This window comes from Rutidosis leptorrhynchoides, chromosome 3 (genome assembly GCF_046630445.1).
Source record: "Rutidosis leptorrhynchoides isolate AG116_Rl617_1_P2 chromosome 3, CSIRO_AGI_Rlap_v1, whole genome shotgun sequence".
Taxonomy (NCBI): domain Eukaryota; kingdom Viridiplantae; phylum Streptophyta; class Magnoliopsida; order Asterales; family Asteraceae; genus Rutidosis; species Rutidosis leptorrhynchoides.
In genome coordinates this window covers 665,334,490-665,353,202 of record NC_092335.1, presented here as the reverse complement: position 1 = coordinate 665,353,202, position 18,713 = coordinate 665,334,490, and the positions used below count along the sequence as shown (strand labels likewise).

At 36.9% G+C, this 18,713-nt stretch overlaps 1 protein-coding gene across 1 annotated transcript; it reads left to right on the top strand.

Moving 5' to 3' along the window:
* Positions 1–2,493: 2,493 nt before the first annotated feature.
* On the top strand, positions 2,494–3,723 carry LOC139902579 (uncharacterized). The gene has a single exon (XM_071885187.1). The coding sequence runs from the start codon at positions 2,494–2,496 to the stop codon at positions 3,721–3,723; it is 1,230 nt and encodes a 409-aa protein (XP_071741288.1).
* The last annotated feature ends 14,990 nt before the right edge of the window (positions 3,724–18,713 follow it).

Below are 18,713 nucleotides of genomic sequence, written 5' to 3'. Positions count from 1 at the left end.
CCAACAGTGAGGTTGAGGAAGCATTGGCTAAAAGATCAACTAAAATGAAACGAGAAATTTCTCTAATATATGATAAAATCAACGCTCTTTATTTGAAAAAGAAAAACTCATTTTCATATGAAAGCTTACCTGATTTGTTTAATGAAAGTGAGAATTCAGAAGGTCAAAAACGTGTTGTCTATTTACCAACTCTGGTATTAGAAAAATACATCATCAGTTTAGAAAAGGAACTTTTCGAAAATAAAATGAATTCTTTTGACAATGAACGAAAATTTCTGATGATCATAAAAGCCATGCAACACCAAATCTCACTCCATGTGACCACAAATGATCAACTTACTCATGATGTGCATGAACTTCAAAAACAGATTGCTATTCAAGCGACTACTTTCTGTGAAATGATTTCAAAGTCCAAAGCCCCTCAGGAACCGTCACCCTGCCACCTTATCGAACCCTCAAATGTTCTTGCTGATTCTCTCAGAAAAGAAATCGTTGACTTAAAACTTGAACTAAAAGGATATAAGAAACATGTTGCTCTTATTGAAAAGGACCACATCGATTTGCAAGTAAAAGTTTTAATGAATCGTGATTTTGAAAAAGCCGAAAAGAATTTTGGTCCAACATTGTCACAAAACTATTCTCAACAAAAGGAATCAAATTCAACGAAAGAGAAATTTGTACCATGGGTACCCACCTATTCTCAACGAGTTCTCTCCCCACATCACCAAGGGTTTCCTTACACTACTGTAGTGAACTCAAGGAAACCTGTCATTCCAGCTGTCACCATCCTAAAAAACCCTATTCATGGCTCTCGTTTGGAGATGATTGTCACTAAAAGGGGTGCTGATCCCAAACCACCACATTCCGTAACCTTGATAGGAAGGAGAAACAACCCTGTTCGAAGAATAATCAAAGAACATGGTGTGTATGACCACTCGGCAAGAAAAACCCACAACCACCCTGCACCGCCTATTCTAGACAGGAAGGGTGGTGCAACCAGCCATCACGTCCACCAAAATATCAACCACTCTAACTCCTTCCAGAGCAACAGTGGTAGATCATTGAAACACAACCCCGAATCCATCAGACATCCGCAACTACCAAATCTCAACCATGCTGCAAAGCAGATATCTGATGGATTAACCAAGACTCAAAAGCTAAATCGTCACAAAAGAGCACAAAGGGCTAGACAGTCATTACTTAAAGACATGAATCATTTTCAAACTAGATCTAAATTTGGTGTTTTAAATTTCACAGGACCTAAACCAAAGCAAAGCATTTTAAAAGCATGGAAACCCAAGACTGAAATAGTCCAAGCATCCTCAAGTCTTGCTTCTCAGTCCGGGTCATTAATGTGTAATAGATGTAAAAGACGTCTGTATTTTGGTCATCAAAACCATGATTCGTGTGTTGTAATGAATGTTCAGACCTTGTTGAATGTTTCATCTAATGAATTTAATGCTCTAAATTCTCTGAATGTATCTGCTTACAAGGAACCCGAGATAACTGGGGTCCCTAAAACTTGTGCTTAACTCTGTTTTGCAGGTTATCCCAGCATGTGTTTGGTATCTGGATTCTGGTTGTTCCAGACGCATGACTGGTGATAAATCAATGTTGACAAACTATGTCAACAAGTTCCTAGGTACTGTTCGCTTTGAAAATGATGAAATTGCAACAATCGAGGGGTATGGAGATTATGTGTTCAATGGTGTGACCATCAAACGTGTGTCCTATGTTCGTGGACTTGGGTGCTGTCTCTTCAGTGTCAGCCAATTCTGTGATAGTGATCTCCACGTTATCTTTGAAAGATCTATGTACAGTGTTCAAACCATGGAGGGAGACAACCTACTCAAAGGAAAACGTGAATCCACTCTTTACTCTCTTGCCATGAAAAACATGTCTTCAAACTTACAACCACTCTGCCTGGTTTCCAAAGCTTCCTCTAAAACTTCATGGTTGTGGCATCACCGGATGTCACATCTTCACTCTCAGAACCTCAACAAACTTGTCTCCAACAAGCTTGTTGACGGTGTTCCACTCATCTCATTCGATACTTCACACGTTTGCCCTTCCTGTGCTATGGGAAAGATTCATAAATCCTCGCACAAATCAAAAACCGAATCCAACACCACCAGTCCACTTCATATGCTTCATATGGACCTTTGTGGACCAATGCGTGTTTCCAGTCTTGGTGGAAGAAAGTACATCCTGGTGATAGTTGATGACTATTCACGATTCACCTGGGTCAGATTTCTGAAAAGTAAGTCTGAAACCCCGAAAATAATCATCGACTTTCTGAAAAGAATCCAACTATCCACCAATAAGCTTGTACGTATCCTCAGAACTGATAATGGCACCGAATTTCAAAACTTTATTCTTAACTCATACCTAGATCACGCCGGTATCACTCATCAAACCTCTGCCGCTCGTACTCCTCAACAAAATGGAGTAGTTGAAAGATGAAACCGCACTCTTATTGAAGCAGCAAGAACAATGCTTGTTTATTCCAAGCTACCTCCGTCCCTCTGGGCTGAAGCTGTCAACACTGCGTGCTTTACTCAAAATTGGTCCATTATTAACCGTCGGTTCGACAAAACTCCTTATGAACTTATCTTCAATCGTCGACCCAATGTGAAGTACTTTCGTATATTTGGATGTGTGTGTTATGTTCTAAATGACGAGGACAACCTCGGGAAGTTTGATGTTTGCGGTGATGAAGCCATATTTATTGGTTACTCACAGGATCGTGTTGCATATCGTGTTTATAATCGTCGCACTCGCATTATTAAAGAAAGCACCAACGTCAAGTTTGACAAAATGTCTGGAATGGTTCTTGGACATAATGGTTCTCGCCCTGGTCTCAATCCCTCTACTCCTGATTCCCCTTTTTGTCATGTTCCACTGGCCACCTCAGATGATCTGGATGTGTTGTTTGAACCCATCATCCCGCCAATAACTCCAAATCCCATTAAAACTGCTAATCCTGTCCCCCCTGAATCGATTACTGTTGGTTCATCCACTCTTGCTGCCATAGGTGAATCCCATTCCAATGAAAGTAACTCTTCTGAATTCCTTCTTCTGGATGACCTTGTTACTGGAGTGTCCTCTTCAAACAACACACCTGTTACCAACACTAATACTCCAGTTATTGAACCCATTACCCTCGTAACCAGTGAAGTCTCTCCCTCATCTGAAGCAAATACAAGGATTCTCGATACTACAACTCCTCAAATTCTTCCAGTTGATCAAAATGAGGATATCCCTGTCCCAATGTGGGAAGAAAATGCCACTCTCCCTACTGTCAATACTGATCCTACTGGCTCCTCATCCTCGTCGTATGTTGATACTACACTGGATGATGTATCCAACTCTCCTCTTCCACACACCACGAAATGGACCATAGATCATCCTATTCATCAAATAATAGGCGATCCCGATGCTCCAGTTCGCACTCGTAATGCTTCCAATAATGAATGTCTTTTCGCTGCCTTCTTGAGTCAAGACGAACCCAAAAACGCTAATGAGGCCCTTCAAGATCCTGACTGGGGTATTGCCATGCAAGAAGAAATTCATCAATTTGATCGTCTTAATGTATGGGAACTTGTTCTACATCCATATGGCAAAACCATCATCGATACCAAATGGATCTTCAAAAATAAGAAGGATCCTCAAGGCATCATCATTCGTAACAAAGCAGGTCTGGTACCTAAAGGGTACAGATAACAAGAAGGGATTGACTACGATGAAACATTTGCGCCCGTAGCTCGTTTAGAAGCAATCCATCTGTTCCTGTCATATGCTGCTCACAAAAGGTTCACCGTCTATCAAATGGACGTAAAAACTGCTTTCCTGAATGGCATTCTTCAAGAAGAAGTCTATGTCAAACAACCTGAAGGTTTTGTTGATCCTAAAACCCCCAATCACATATATCTTCTATCTAAGGCTCTCTACGGTCTAAAATAGGCACCCAGGGCATGGTACGAAACCTTTACCGCATTCCTTCTCAAGAACGGCTTCTCACATGGAACCATAGACACGACCTTATTTATCCGAAAACAGAATGATCACATCCTGTTAATTCAAGTCTATGTTGACGACATCATCTTTGTTTCCACTTCCCCTGCTCTGTGCTACGAATAATTTAAACTCATGAAAAACAAGTTCGAAATGAGCATGCTCGAAGAACTTCATTTCTTTCTGGGACTAGAAGTTAAACAACTTTCAACGAGGATTTTCATCAGACAATCGAAATACATTTCCGACATGTTCAGAAATTTTAACTTCCCTGAGATGAAAATCAGCCCCACTCCAATGTCAATCAACATATCATTACATGCCGATCTGGATGGTCAACCTTTTGATCAAACTCTCTATAGGAGCCTAATTGGCTCATTGATGTATCTCACTGCTAGCAGACCCGACTTCATGTTTGCTGTATGTCTTTGTGCCCGATTTCAAGCCAACCCTAGATACTCTCTCTACAAAGCTGTAATGAGAATATTTAGCTATCTCAAAGGCACGCCTGATCTTGGACTATGGTATCCCTTCGGGACTGGATTCAATCTTACGGCATTCACGGATGTTGATCATGGTGGTGACCAAGTAAAACGGAAAAGCACTTCTGGTGGTCTCCAATTTCTCGGTAGCAAATTAGTCAGCTGATCTTCTCGCAAACAAAACTGCATCTCTCTTTCCACCGCTGAGTCTGAATACATTGCAGCTGCCAGCTGTTGCTCACAAGTATTGTGGATGCAAACTCAACTATTTGACTACGGATTCAAATTTCACAAAATCTCGCTCTACTACGACTCTCAGAGTGCCATTGCTATCTCCAGCAACCTGGTGCACCACTCTCGAACCAAACACATTGACATTCGTTACCACTTTATCAAGGATCATGTTAAAAAAGGCAATGTCGAATTGTACTTTGTACCCACCAAAAGTCAACTTACTGACTTATTAGCCAAGGCCTTAGATGAACCCACATTTAAATATCTAGTTAACAAAATTGGCATAGTTGATTTCAATTCCATTTAGGGTCCCAGCAAGTGTCTAGGGGGAGTGATGCACTTGCCTAGGGGGAGCTTTGTGTTTTTCAAAATCTGATACTTTATCTTTTGAGGGGGAGATAAGAACCATGGCTCTCACATAAATTAAGTGTGAGACCCGGTTTCATAAGTTGATTTTCAAAATCTAAAATGACTTTTACACAAATAACAATGTAAAACTCGCTCTTTCAAAACTAACTCTCCTGAAACCGGCAACTGTCTAGGGAGAGTTAACATCAAAATGTCAACAAATGACGGAGGATGAGTCTCTGTGACTACCTCAAGAGGATGTGTCTAATTGATTACCTCAAAATCTCAGTCACCAAATGACGCAGGATGAGTCTCTGTGACTACCTCAAGAGGATGTGTCTAAATGACTGCCTTAAAACCTCAGTCAACAAATGACGGAGGATAAGTCTCCGTGACTACCTCAAGAGGATGTGTCTAAATGACTACCTCAAATTCACATTCAACAAATGACTAAGGATGTGTCCTTGTGTCATGGTTCCCGATCTCAATAATTGTTAAAATCGGAGAAAATTAAATTTTGAAAAAATAATTAAAGTTTAAACCATAACTTGATTATTTCACAGAATTTCTTAAAATTCTTAAAGGTTATCATGATGTACCAAAATCCCTTAAAATCCAAATCTGTTTAATGTTTTCGAGCAAAATTCATAGGATGAAGGTTTTCGAGCAAATTGTGCATAAAGTTTTCGTGCAATACTTCTGTACTAGCCATTTCTCGAGAAAAACTGACTGAAAAATTATTTTTTAAGTCAACACGTGGGTATATAAGGATGAAAAATCACTTTTTAACCCATCACTTTCAAATCTCACTTTATAAAACAACTTTATTCAAGGCCCACTTGCTCTCAGGAACACCCTCGTCACCACCACTGTTCACCTTCTTCAATCTTAATCCAAATCGGTATTTTCTGTTAATTTTCATGTGTTTGTGATTAAATTGCTACTTAGTAGAAGCTTTATAGTTTGTGTAATCACCTAAATACATAAAAATGCCATGTGCTGTATGATTTCTTGATGAATTTCTGATTTGTGTGAACAGGGGTTTCGAACCCTAAGAAATCGAACTGATTAATTTCACCTATCTTGCTAATCTGTTAGGATAAATTAACTTAGAGTTCATGTCTGTGATGAATAGAACATGCTTTATTCCTTTAATCCATTGTTAGATACTTATGCAACTTTGATTTCAAAAAGAGGGAAAATTTTAGGGTTCATGACCAACTATGATTATATCTGATGTTTTGCTTTAATTCATGATGTTGATTGTGTTAGATTTACCATAGATTTCACTCGTTAAAACTTAATTTGGCCTAATCTGTTGTTTTTTCTGCTAAGTGATGAACATGTTCACACAGACAGAGTGCTCGAAAACCTCATGATTTCGAGCGCTCGAAAAAGTCTCTGTCTGAAAACCTTTAGTGCTCGAAAATTGACTGTCTGAAAAATTATCTTGTGCCTGAAAACAGTACTTGAATGAAAATCTTATATGCTCGAAAAGGTCTGTCTGAAAAACTCTCTTCTGCTCGAAAAAGATTTCTGTCCGAAAACCTTTAATTGCTCGAGAAAGTTTGTGTGAAATTCTTTTGACTGAAATTCTCTGTTGTATGAAAATATATGTGTGCACGAAAACCTTCATGCTCTAAAACCTTTTATTTCTCAAAATTGACAAATGCTCGAAAAACAATTCTGTTCAAAATTGTTAAGTGTTGGTACTGTTTCAAATGAACTTTGATAAATCTTAAAATTGAAACAATTAATGCTTTGTCACCATTTTCACAAAAACACCAAATGAACTGTATTTTCACTTACCATGCTCATGATGCAACAGCGATGTCGAACAATGCCTTTTTCGATGAAGATGTCCCCACCTCATGTGATTATTGGATCCCCATATTACTAAACTACCCAATGCGCAATGTATTCACTGAGTACGAGCATGCTACTGAGCGGCAGCTTCTCTTGATGCGAGACACCATGACTTACCATCCATCCGTTGATGACACCCCTGACTCCTTTTCTTTCCTAGTCACTCGAAACCCTGATCGGAGAGTCTCATTCACTCTATCTGACATGAGAAGATTCTTAGGCATCCCTACAAGAGCTGAATATGATGCATTCCCCTCCGAGAATGAGATGTTAGCAGCCGTACAACAACTTGGATATGATGGAGAGGTCACAAAGATAAGAGATTTCAAAAAACAACGTATGGCACCACGATGGGCAGTGCTGTATACATTTTTTAACCGATGTTTCAACACGATGCAGACTGGATCCGACCACATCACCATTTTCTTGTTAATGATCTTCTATGGGTTCGTGTTCCTGCAACTGCTGATTTTGGCCGAGTTATCTGGGATCGCATGATAGAAATACACTCAGCACCGCTCCCACCGTACATTCAATTTCAGAGATTCTACACAAACATTCTCTCAGGCATCGTTGATGACAGCGCCAGAATGCCAGAACCTATCCCTATAGATCAAGTTGAACCATTTGTGGAGCAGGAATATATCAAATATATTCAAAGGAGAATAGGGTCCAAGAATGTTCAAGCTCAACTCATACCTGCTCATTTACTAAATCTCGGACCGCGAGACGATCCAAGAATAATGAGATATTTAAGAGAGATAGGAGCTCCTATGGATCTCCTACCACCCGGGGAACCTGCCCAAGGAGCTGATAGGACACCTGGTGAGGGGTCTAGTAAGCGAGGGTCCAAGAAAAGAAAATTTGAGGGAAAAAGAATTGAGGGTGAAAATAGGCCTAAAAGAAAATCAAAACCAAAGCAGGTAACCTCTGAACAACTCCAGAAGGTTCTTCACGATATTGATCGGAGTGATAAGGATGGAAATGAGGGTGGGGTTGAAAAATCAAGAGAGGATGTGCGGACCGAGAGTGAGATGGGGCAAAAAGAAAACGTTAGCCCCCCCAAACATTAGGAAGCCACTCAGATGCACAAACATCTGTTTCATATGAGTTAGAATCGGCATCTCTAGATGAGATTCGCCAAAAACTATTTGAAAATGTGTCTAGTGCTCGTAAGGATTTGGTGCAGTCCTATACTGAACGTTCAGTGTCTATAGCTCAGACTGCAACAACAAGCGTAGAGCTTAGCAAATCTCCAGAAATTGCTTCTCTAAGATCGCTTGGAAGTCCTGTTTCAGCAGGCCTCACTACTCAGCTCTCTAGCTCAACAGTGGTGACAACTGAGTTTCTTCAAGAATCTCATGATGCTTTCACTAACATTTCTTTGCAGGGCTCCATCACATCCTCACCAATTATCTCCATGGCTCTCTCACCACCACGATTAACATCACCACCACCCGATCTCAATGCTTCCCCACCACCGTCATCACCTCCAATCATGACATCATCTCCTATCACCCAGACTGTCACTCATCAACCAAATCTCACGTACATTCAACAGGAAACCGAATTCCATGCTTATCTTCTCTCAGTTAATCTTTCTGAGGGTGACTACATCAGGAAAGCTATCCTTGGTCTTCTCAACTCTCTTCAGCTCATCCCGAATTATCCACCAGTACTTGAACCAATCCCGTGTCATGTTGATCAACCATCTCCCTCCAGGCGACATGATGACCCCGATTCCGGCGGCCAACATGAGGGGGAGAATATCGGAGGAAGATCCACTGTGCATTTCACTCAATCTTTTAGTTAAACACAAACTCCACCTGGCTCTTCCAGGAAAGGGAAAGAAATTGTTGATGACTCTGACATGCCTGAAGGAATGGTCGAAGGGGTTGACTACACAGTAGAAGAAGATGATGTTGCCCCCGAAGGACATGACGTGATCACAATCAACTCTGATGATGAAGATGATTTCGATGAAGTTATGTTTGTTGATGTCAATGAAGAAGTTGAAACCGAAATCGAAATGTCCGAAGCAGTGGTTATCTCAGCCGAAACCTCCATTGCAATAGTGGTGTACACAAATCCTGATGTCTAACCCATCACCTCTCAGTCTGAAACAATCATATCATCCGCACCACAACTTATCATCCCAAAATCTGAAGAAGAGGAAGAATTCATCACTAACTTGAAACCCTAACCTACTACGGTCATTGAAGGAGCATTCACTAAAGAAAATTACATATACTTAGAAGCTCTGGACGAGGAAGAGTTGAATGAATTTGATCGATTTGTCACTCAGGAATACACCGGTGAACCTGCACCAAGGTTTCCCAAACCAACCGCTCCACCACCTCCTGATCAATCCATGTCATCCGATCCTCAACATGGAGAATTCAACAAACACAGATCACTTCCGATCAAACTTGGTGAACCTCAATCTGAAGAAGTATTACAGGGTTGTTGGCTAGAGGAACAAGCTTATAGGATCTTCGTAAGTGAAGATAAATTCAAAAACGTTCTAGTAGCTGAAAGGTTCAAACCAATCGGGTGTTATGATTTTCTCAATGACAAAGAAAAGTTGATAATGTACCGTTACCAAAGGAGGGTTTTTAAGAACTGGGATGAGTTTGAAATGGAAGACCAGAAAGAGAATCCGATCATCGTCATAAACAGTGTGTTCTGCAGATCATTATCTAATAGAGTGTATACTCCATTTTTCAGAGTAATTCGTTCAAACGACCATGAATACACGTTCTCGGAGTATGATCTGATTGAACTCAATTCGATTGATGTATTGTTTCTGTACAATTGGTTGAGAAACAAAATAAGAAAGACTTGGGTTATCGAAACGGCAATCGAAAGGGTGAGAAGGTTCATGAAAGACAGAATTAAACTGGCTTCTCAATATGATCTGCAGCTAGGTGTCGAATCTATTCGTAAGAAGATTCTGATCTCCGCACCAAATCAAACCATCGGCGATCTGGATTTGTCTTCTTTTAGGATTTGCTATTGCTTAGACGCCCCTGAAGAAGGTTTCATATTTCGCAACAAGATCAAAAAGCCAATTTTCATCCGCAAATCCGAGCTGCCAAAATACTCTGACGGGACTCTCAAGCGTGCACTAAAGTTTTTCGACATATGCAAGCGAACAGAAAACATTGGGAACTATCAAAAGCTGATGACAAACTAGATGGAAAATCACATCAATGAACTTCTTGAATTCGGGCTGTACATGAGGCAGTTTGACACTTCGCTGGGAATCAACAGAAAGAAAAACTACTTCACAGGCTCAAAATATGTTCCAAGGTTCGAATACAAAATCACCAGCCTCAAACAGTTCATCATTCCCAAACACTATGAAAGGAATTACACACCGAGAAGTGACGTGATCAAGGCGATGAAAGCTGAGGAAGAAGCAAAGAAAAAGGCCTCAGAAGGTGCCAGTCAAAGCTGATGATTCGGTGATGATATTTTTTTTTAAACCATACGCCAAGGAGGAGATTGTTGACATATGTTTATGTAATAGATTAGTGGCGCACGGTTTTATTCTTATTATGTTATGTATTTACGGTTTTTACCATGGTAACAATGTATATTTTGTAACTTAGGAGGTTGTCATATATAAACAACCTCCTCACTCCTTATTGAACTAGTTATCCATTTTGCACATTACTCATCTTTACTTTTTCTCTCTAGTGTTCTTGATAACTAATACTTCCAACCCACTAAACAACTCACAAAACCGTCAATCTAGGCTTCTTTAGGGACGACTAACAACAGCCCTGTTCGAGGTTAGAATTTTAACGTTAATCATCTTTTTGAACTCGAGTTGATTTTTGGGTTGATCATTTGGTGTCATCCGTGGGACCAAATAACAAAAGTTCAAGCATGACCGAGATCCTACGCCAAATCATATCACTTCAGAAGAGCAATACGACCCTTTACGCCCCTATGTTGATAACAACTTCATCACTCCGAAGGAACATGTGAACAGAGGTCGCTTTTCAGAACGAATTGAAGAAGTCATACTCAATTTCGGTAACAGGCCAAGCTCCGACCCTCAACTTTCTCAACCAGAAGGATCAACCCCTTTAAATGAGGGACATGGCGTTTTCACAGAACCAGAGTTGAGAACCATCTTAAAGCAAGCGACTGCAAGGTTTTTGAAGGAAGCAGGTTATGTGTTACCCCCGCTACACACTGGTAGCACCGAAAAATAAACTAGAGAGTCCAACGCGCCACTAAAGGATTCAACTCGCATCACGTCTGAGGCACTTGTCCCGAACATCACCGACAAGACAAGCGACGAAGCGTGCCAAGAATTGATGTAAACGCTAATTTTGGGAGCGACGACAATTATGTAAGTTGATGTTTTATGTCTGATATATGTATAAAAGGTTAGGTTCTAACGGTTTGTATTTTAAACATTGTTTTTTATTGTCAGTTGAAGAATATTTAATATAAGACTTTGTAATATCTGCAACGTAAAAACAAATGACATTTATATGTAGTCACTTCCTTACTTTTCTCGGATAGTGCTCCTTAAAATCGGGGGCAGGTTCAAACGAGAACCAAAAAAGGTGAGAACTGCGAGAACTATTTAATTTAATAGTTTTATGCGTTTAAATGCAACAAATTACATGCAAATGTTAATTAATGCACATATCATTAACAAACATATGTCCTTTAGCTAAAATTACATGTTAAATTGTTAATTATATGAAACTGTTCACATGTTCGTAAACAAATATGCACATGTGAACGAGAAACTATATATTTAATCATATAGGTAAAATATAAGTGTTTTTCAACTATTTTATGTTCATTCATACTCTTTATCAAAGTTTATGTGTGATTTAATCTAGTTACATATAAAAATCTTTATAAATCAAAAGTTCTCGCAGTTCTCGCATTTTTTATGGTTCTCATTTGAACTTTTGGCTTAAAATCGGTCAATAATATAATATCTACCAACAATATTATATATTGAAAACCGGTCGTTCAAAAGAATATGAGGAAGACCACTGAAGCTTGGCTTAAGTTTAGTGGCGAATCCAGGATGAAAACGCAATGGGGTGAAAAAAAAATATGTCAATGCTAATTATATTTGAAGAACATTTTAGTGGTTATTTACTTCTAAAAAAATCATAAAATTTAAAAATATATGAGGTCATATAGTTAAATTTAGTGGTGTTCTATACAATATAAAAAGGTCATAGTATAAAAAAGTTTATGGTTGTCTACATCTTACCTCCTCATACTCCACTTTCGTGAGATTGAATTTTATTGTTGTTGTTGTTGTATAGTATAAAAAAAATTCTCACTAGTGCATAGGACCCCACAATTAAAACACTAGATTCGCCCCTGCTTGAGTTATATGAGGGTGAGATCCAACTTGGGGTACTGCCAACCCAGATTCGATTCTCACTTTAAACAGAGAGTTTTCAACCTTTGATAGTATTGTCAACATTAATGTGATTTGAAAAGGTCTCTGGGGGGTTTTCCTGACCGTCTATACATATATATACATATACACATATATATATATATATATATATATATATATATATATATATATATATATATATATATATATATAAAGGTTTCCTCTTAACGCGTGTGTGGGTGATATATGAGAGTATTCGATGTCGATATCGTTGTTAAAAAAAAGAATATGAAGAAGACAATTAATGGCAATTTAAAGAAGTTAGAGCGAATATTTTTAATTCTGAACGAAACCAATTCAAAACAAATCACCTTAATATTTGATCCCGTAATCTTTTGCAACAAAAAAATTGACATACACTAACGTTAAATTATGTAGGGATAATAGTAGTTTCCAACTCTTCGTCAAGATTCTCCGTTTTATCATTATCCCCTATTTCAAATTTTACAACAAAAGAAAAGAATAAATTCATGTAAATTTATAATCAGGACGTTGCATATGTGTCAATTATATAACATTGTGCTATACACAAAAATTTGATTTAGTATTAAATACAATTTTTTCCTTTTACATTATTTACCATGGACGAAGGTCATAAACCAAGAAATCGTTTTAACACTATATCCTAAATGTTATTAGAAGGTGTCATGTAGACGAATCCAATTAATTAAAGTTAAAATGTTAACTATGAAAACATTCTTGTCTCGCACCTACAATATGCGAACAGTACTATCTTTTTTGGTGAGTAAAGTAGAACAAATGAACTTAGCTTGAGAAATCTTCTCAACTTTTTTTCGGTTTAAAAGTGAATTTTCAAAAAAGTTGTCTTTACGTGGTTGGTGTTGATTTCGTGGAGGTTAATCGCATTGCTAGACGTATTGGGTGTCAAGTAGGTAAATTCCCATTTATCTATCTTGGATTGCCTATTGGTGCTAAGATGAATAAAGTTAGTGATTGGAACCCGATTATTGATAAATTTAAATCTAGACTTTCGAGTCGGAAGATGCGTACGTTGTCATTTGGAGGAGGATTAGTCCTAATAAAATTGGTTTTTAATAGTCTTTCGTTATATTATTTCTCGCTCTTTCGTGCACCACCGTATGTGATCAGATTACTTCAGAGTGTGAGGAGAGGGTTTTTTTTTTTTTTTTTTTTTTTTTTTTGTGGGGGGTGGGGGTGTCCCGATTCCGGGAAAAAAACTGCATGAGTTAAATGAGAAAATGTTCTTAATACTTTCGGGGTGGGGGGGGGGGGGTGTTAAATATTGGGTCTTTAAAAGGAAAAAAAGACCTTGTTTTATTGGGAAAGTGGTGGTGGAGGTTTAAAACCGAAACCAATGCTTTTTGGGTAAAATTTATTCTAATTATTTATGGTTCATGTGGTGGCTTGTTGAAATGTCCCGTTCATATTAATTATAAACGTTCCATATTAATTGATTTCGTTGCGAGGTTTTGACCTCTATATGAGACGTTTTCCAAAGACTGCATTCATTTTTAAAACAACCATAACCTTTATTTTATCAATAAAGGTTTCAAAAGCATTACGTAGATTATCAAATAATGATAATCTAAAATATACTGTTTACACACGACCATTACATAATGGTTTACAATAGAAATATATTACATCGACATATGTTTCTTGAATGCAGTTTTTACACAATATCATACAAACATGGACTCCAAATCTTGTCCTTATTTTAGTATGCAACAGCGGAAGCCCTTAGTATTCATCTGAGAATAAACATGCTTTAAACGTCAACAAAAATGTTGGTGAGTTATAGGTTTAACCTATATATATATATCAAATCGTAACAATAGACCACAAGATTTCATATTTCAATACGCATCCCATACATAGAGATAAAAATCATTCAAATGGTGAACACCTGGTAACCGACATTAACAAGATGCATATATAAGAATATCCCCATCATTCCGGGACACCCTTCGGATATGATATAAATTTCGAAGTACTAAAGCATCCGGTACTTTGGATGGGGTTTGTTAGGCATAATAGATCTATCTTTAGGATTCTCGTCAATTAGGGTGTCTGTTCCCTAATTCTTAGATTATCAGACTTAATAAAAAGGGGCATATTCGATTTCGATAATTCAACCATAGAATGTAGTTTCACGTACTTGTGTCTATTTTGTAAATCATTTATAAAACCTGCATGTATTCTCATCCCAAAATATTAGATTTTAAAAGTAGGACTATAACTCACTTTCACAGATTTTTACTTCGTCGGGAAGTAAGATTTGGCCACTGGTCGATTCACGAACCTATAACAAATATGTACATATATATCAAAGTATATTCAAAATATATTTACAACACTTTTAATACATTTTGATGTTTTAAGTTTATTAAGTCAGCTGTCCTCGTTAGTAACTTACAACTAGTTGTCCAACGTTAGATGTACAGAAAAAATTGATATATATTATCTTGAATCAATCCACAACCCAGTGTATACACGTCTCAGGCTAGATCACAACTCAAAGTATATATATTTTTGGAATCAACCTCAACCCTGTATAGCTAACTCCCTCATTACTGCATATAGAGTGTCTATGGTTGTTCCAAATAATATATACACATGGGTCGATATGATATGTCAAAACATTTGCATACGTGTCTATGGTATCCCAAGATTACATAATATATTAGAATACATGTATAATACAATATAAGTTAGCTAGGATATGATTAATATAGATTTGTTACCAATTTTCACGTTGCTACAACAAGAAAAATTATCCAATCTTGTTTTACCCATAACTTCTTCATTTTAAATCCGTTTTGAGTGAATCAAATTGCTATGGTTTCATATTGAACTCTATTTTATGAATCTAAACATAAAAAGTATAGGTTTATAGTCGGAAATATAAGTTACAAGTCGTTTTTGTAAAGGTAGTCATTTCAGTCGAAAGAACGACGTCTAGATGACCATTTTAGAAAACATACTTCCACTTTGAGTTTAACCATGATTTTTGGATATACTTTCATGTTCATAAGAAAAATCATTTTCCCAGAAGAACAACTTTTAAATCAAAGTTTATCATAGTTTTTAATTAACTAACCCAAAACAGCCCGCGGTGTTACTACGACGGCGTATGTCCGGTTTTACAGCGTTCTTCGTGTTTCCAGGTTTTAAATCATTAAGTTAGCAAATCATATAGATATAGAATATGTGTTTAGTTGATTTTAAAGGTCAAGTTAGAAGGATTAACTTTTGTTTGCGAACAAGTTTAGAATTAACTAAACTATGTTCTAGTGATTACAAGTTTAAACCTTCGAATAAGATAGCTTTATATGTATGAATCAAATGATGTTATGAACATCATTACTACCTCAAGTTTTCTGGATAAAGCTACTGGAAATGAGAAAAATTGATCTAGCTTCAAAGGATCCTTGGATGGCTTGAAAGTTCTTGAAGCAGAATCATGACACGAAAAACAAGTTCAAGTAAGATTTCCACTCGAAATAAGATTGTTATAGTTATAGAAATTGAATCAAAGTTTGAATATGAGTATTACCTTGTATTAGAAAGATATCTTACTGTAAATAAGAAAGATTTCTTGAGGTTGGATGATCACTCTACAAGATTGGAAGTAAGCTAGCAAACTTGGAAGTATTCTTGATTTTATGAAACTAGAATTTGTAGAATTTATGAAGAACACTTAGAACTTGAAGATAGAACTTGAGAGAGATTAATTAGATGAATAAAATTGAAGAATTAAAGTGTTTGTATGTGTTTTTGGTCGTTGGTGTATGGATTAGATATAAAGGATATGTAATTTTGTTTTCTTGTAAATAAGTCATGAATGATTACTCATATTTTTGTAATTTTATGAGATATTTCATGCTAGTTGCCAAATGATGGTTCCCACATGTGTTAGGTGACTTACATGGGCTGCTAAGAGCTGATCATTGGAGTGTATATATCAATAGTACATACATCTAAAAGCTGTGTATTGTACGAGTACGAATACGGGTGCATACGAGTAGAATTGTTGATGAAACTGAACGAGGATGTAATTGTAAGCATTTTTGTTAAGTAGAAGTATTTTGATAAGTGTCTTGAAGTCTTTCAAAAGTGTATGAATACATATTAAAACACTACATGTATATACATTTTAACTGAGTCGTTAAGTCATCGTTAGTCGTTACATGTAAGTGTTGTTTTGAAACCTTTAGGTTAACGATCTTATTAAATGTTGTTAACCCAATGTTTATAATATCAAATGAGATTTTAAATTATTATATTATCATGATAATATGATGTATGAATATCTCTTAATTTGATATATATACATTAAATGTCGTTACAACGATAATCGTTACATATATGTCTCGTTTCAAAATCATTAAGTTAGTAGTCTTGCTTTTACATATGTAGTTCATTGTTATTATACTTAATGATATGTTTACTTATCATAATATCATGTTAACTATATATATATCCATATATATGTCATCATATAGTTTTTACAAGTTTTAACGTTCGTGAATCACCGGTCAACTTGAGTAGTTAATTGTCTATATGAAACCTATTTCAATTAATCAAGTCTTAACAAGTTTGATTGCTTAACATGTTGGAAACACTTAATCATGTAAATAACAATTTCATTTAATATATATATAAACATGGAAAAGTTCGGGTCACTACACTTGTTGTGGGGGAGTGAATTTATTCATTCTTCTTCATCAAGTGTTTAGTGTTTGACAAAATATAATTTTTACAGGTACGCTTATTGAGGAACTCTAGCTGCCGGTTCAATCTTCTTTCATCAAAGCTTTAGGTGATGGTGGCGAAACGTCTTTCCGACAAGAACATTGGACCGAAAGCAATAAATTGTGCGAGTTATTCCCGCGTATTTATCATTTGGAAGGCGAGAAACATGCTACTGTAAAAGGTCGATTACAATTGACTGATGAAGGGTTTATGTTTAATTGGAACTGGTTACAAATCCCTGGTGGTAGAACAGAGTCCGAACTGGTGAATTTGCAACAGTTAATTTCGAATGTAACACTAAGCAGCGAAGGTATTCGAGATCGGTGGAGTTGGGCTTATTCCTCTAATGGGCTGTTTACGGTTAAGGAGCTTGCATGCCTGATTGACGAGCAGATTTTATCATATTCATCCAACACACGTACGTTGCGTAACAAGCTTGTACCAAAAAAGATTGAAATATTTATTTGGCGAGCAAAGAAAATGAGATTACCCGTAAAAGTAGAGCTTGATAAAAGAGGGGTAGATTTGCAAAGCGTTCGATGTTCGCTATGTGATGACGACCTTGAATCGGTGGAGCATGCTCTCGTTAGTTGTTCGAAGGTAAAAGATATTTGGGTTCGAGTTTTCAATTGGTGGGGATTTGGTAACTTAACACCAAATTCACTCCCGGAACTTATAAAAGAGAACGGATCATCTTCAATGTCGGATCAAGGACGTGTAATTTGGCAAGCTTTAATACGGATATGTTCGTACCTCATTTGGAAGAGCCGGAACAAATTAGTATTTCAAGGTAAATATTGGAATGCTCCGATGGCGCTAAGTGAAATACAAACATTGTCATTCGAATGGATCGCTACTAGGTAGAAAAGGAAGAAGTTCGAGTGGTTAACGTGGATCTCAAGTCCAAATTCATATCTACATAGTTCGTAAGCGAAGTTTTGTTTCGAGTTTTATGCTTCTATTTAGTTGGTTGCCAACTCGCAACCTCTTGTAACAGTATATAGTTTAGTGTCGTGTATTATGTCCTCGTGTATTGTTGACTTCGGGTCTTTGGCCCAAGCCGGCTTGTGACTTGGGTTAATGTTGATGTACTCTTCGCCTTCTTAATAAAATTTTGCCTTTAAAAAAAATAATAATAATAATACAATGTTAACTACCGATAAACATTTTTTAGCTTTTCAGAAAAATAAAATAAACTGAAAACAATTGATGAAAAATATAGTTATTTGTGTTTCTCTAATGTTCAATTTTTCCAAACATTTCAACAACTATAATGGTTTTAACAAACGTAATTTCACTATATATATAATTTTTCACATGCATTTTTTATACTTTGAATTACTTTACTATATTATCTAATAGACAACAATGGTGAATAGTAATTACGGGCATTTTCGTCATTTTTTTTTTTTTAAATTTCACTATACCAAAAAAGACTCTCACACTTTTTTCAAATATTCAAATCGACCCCCCAAACAGGGGGTAAGGTGTCAAATAAACTTTTTCATAAAAACTCTTAAATAAACTCCACCCAAATATTCAAGGGGTCATATCTTCTCGCTCGCAACGAGTTAAGTTTT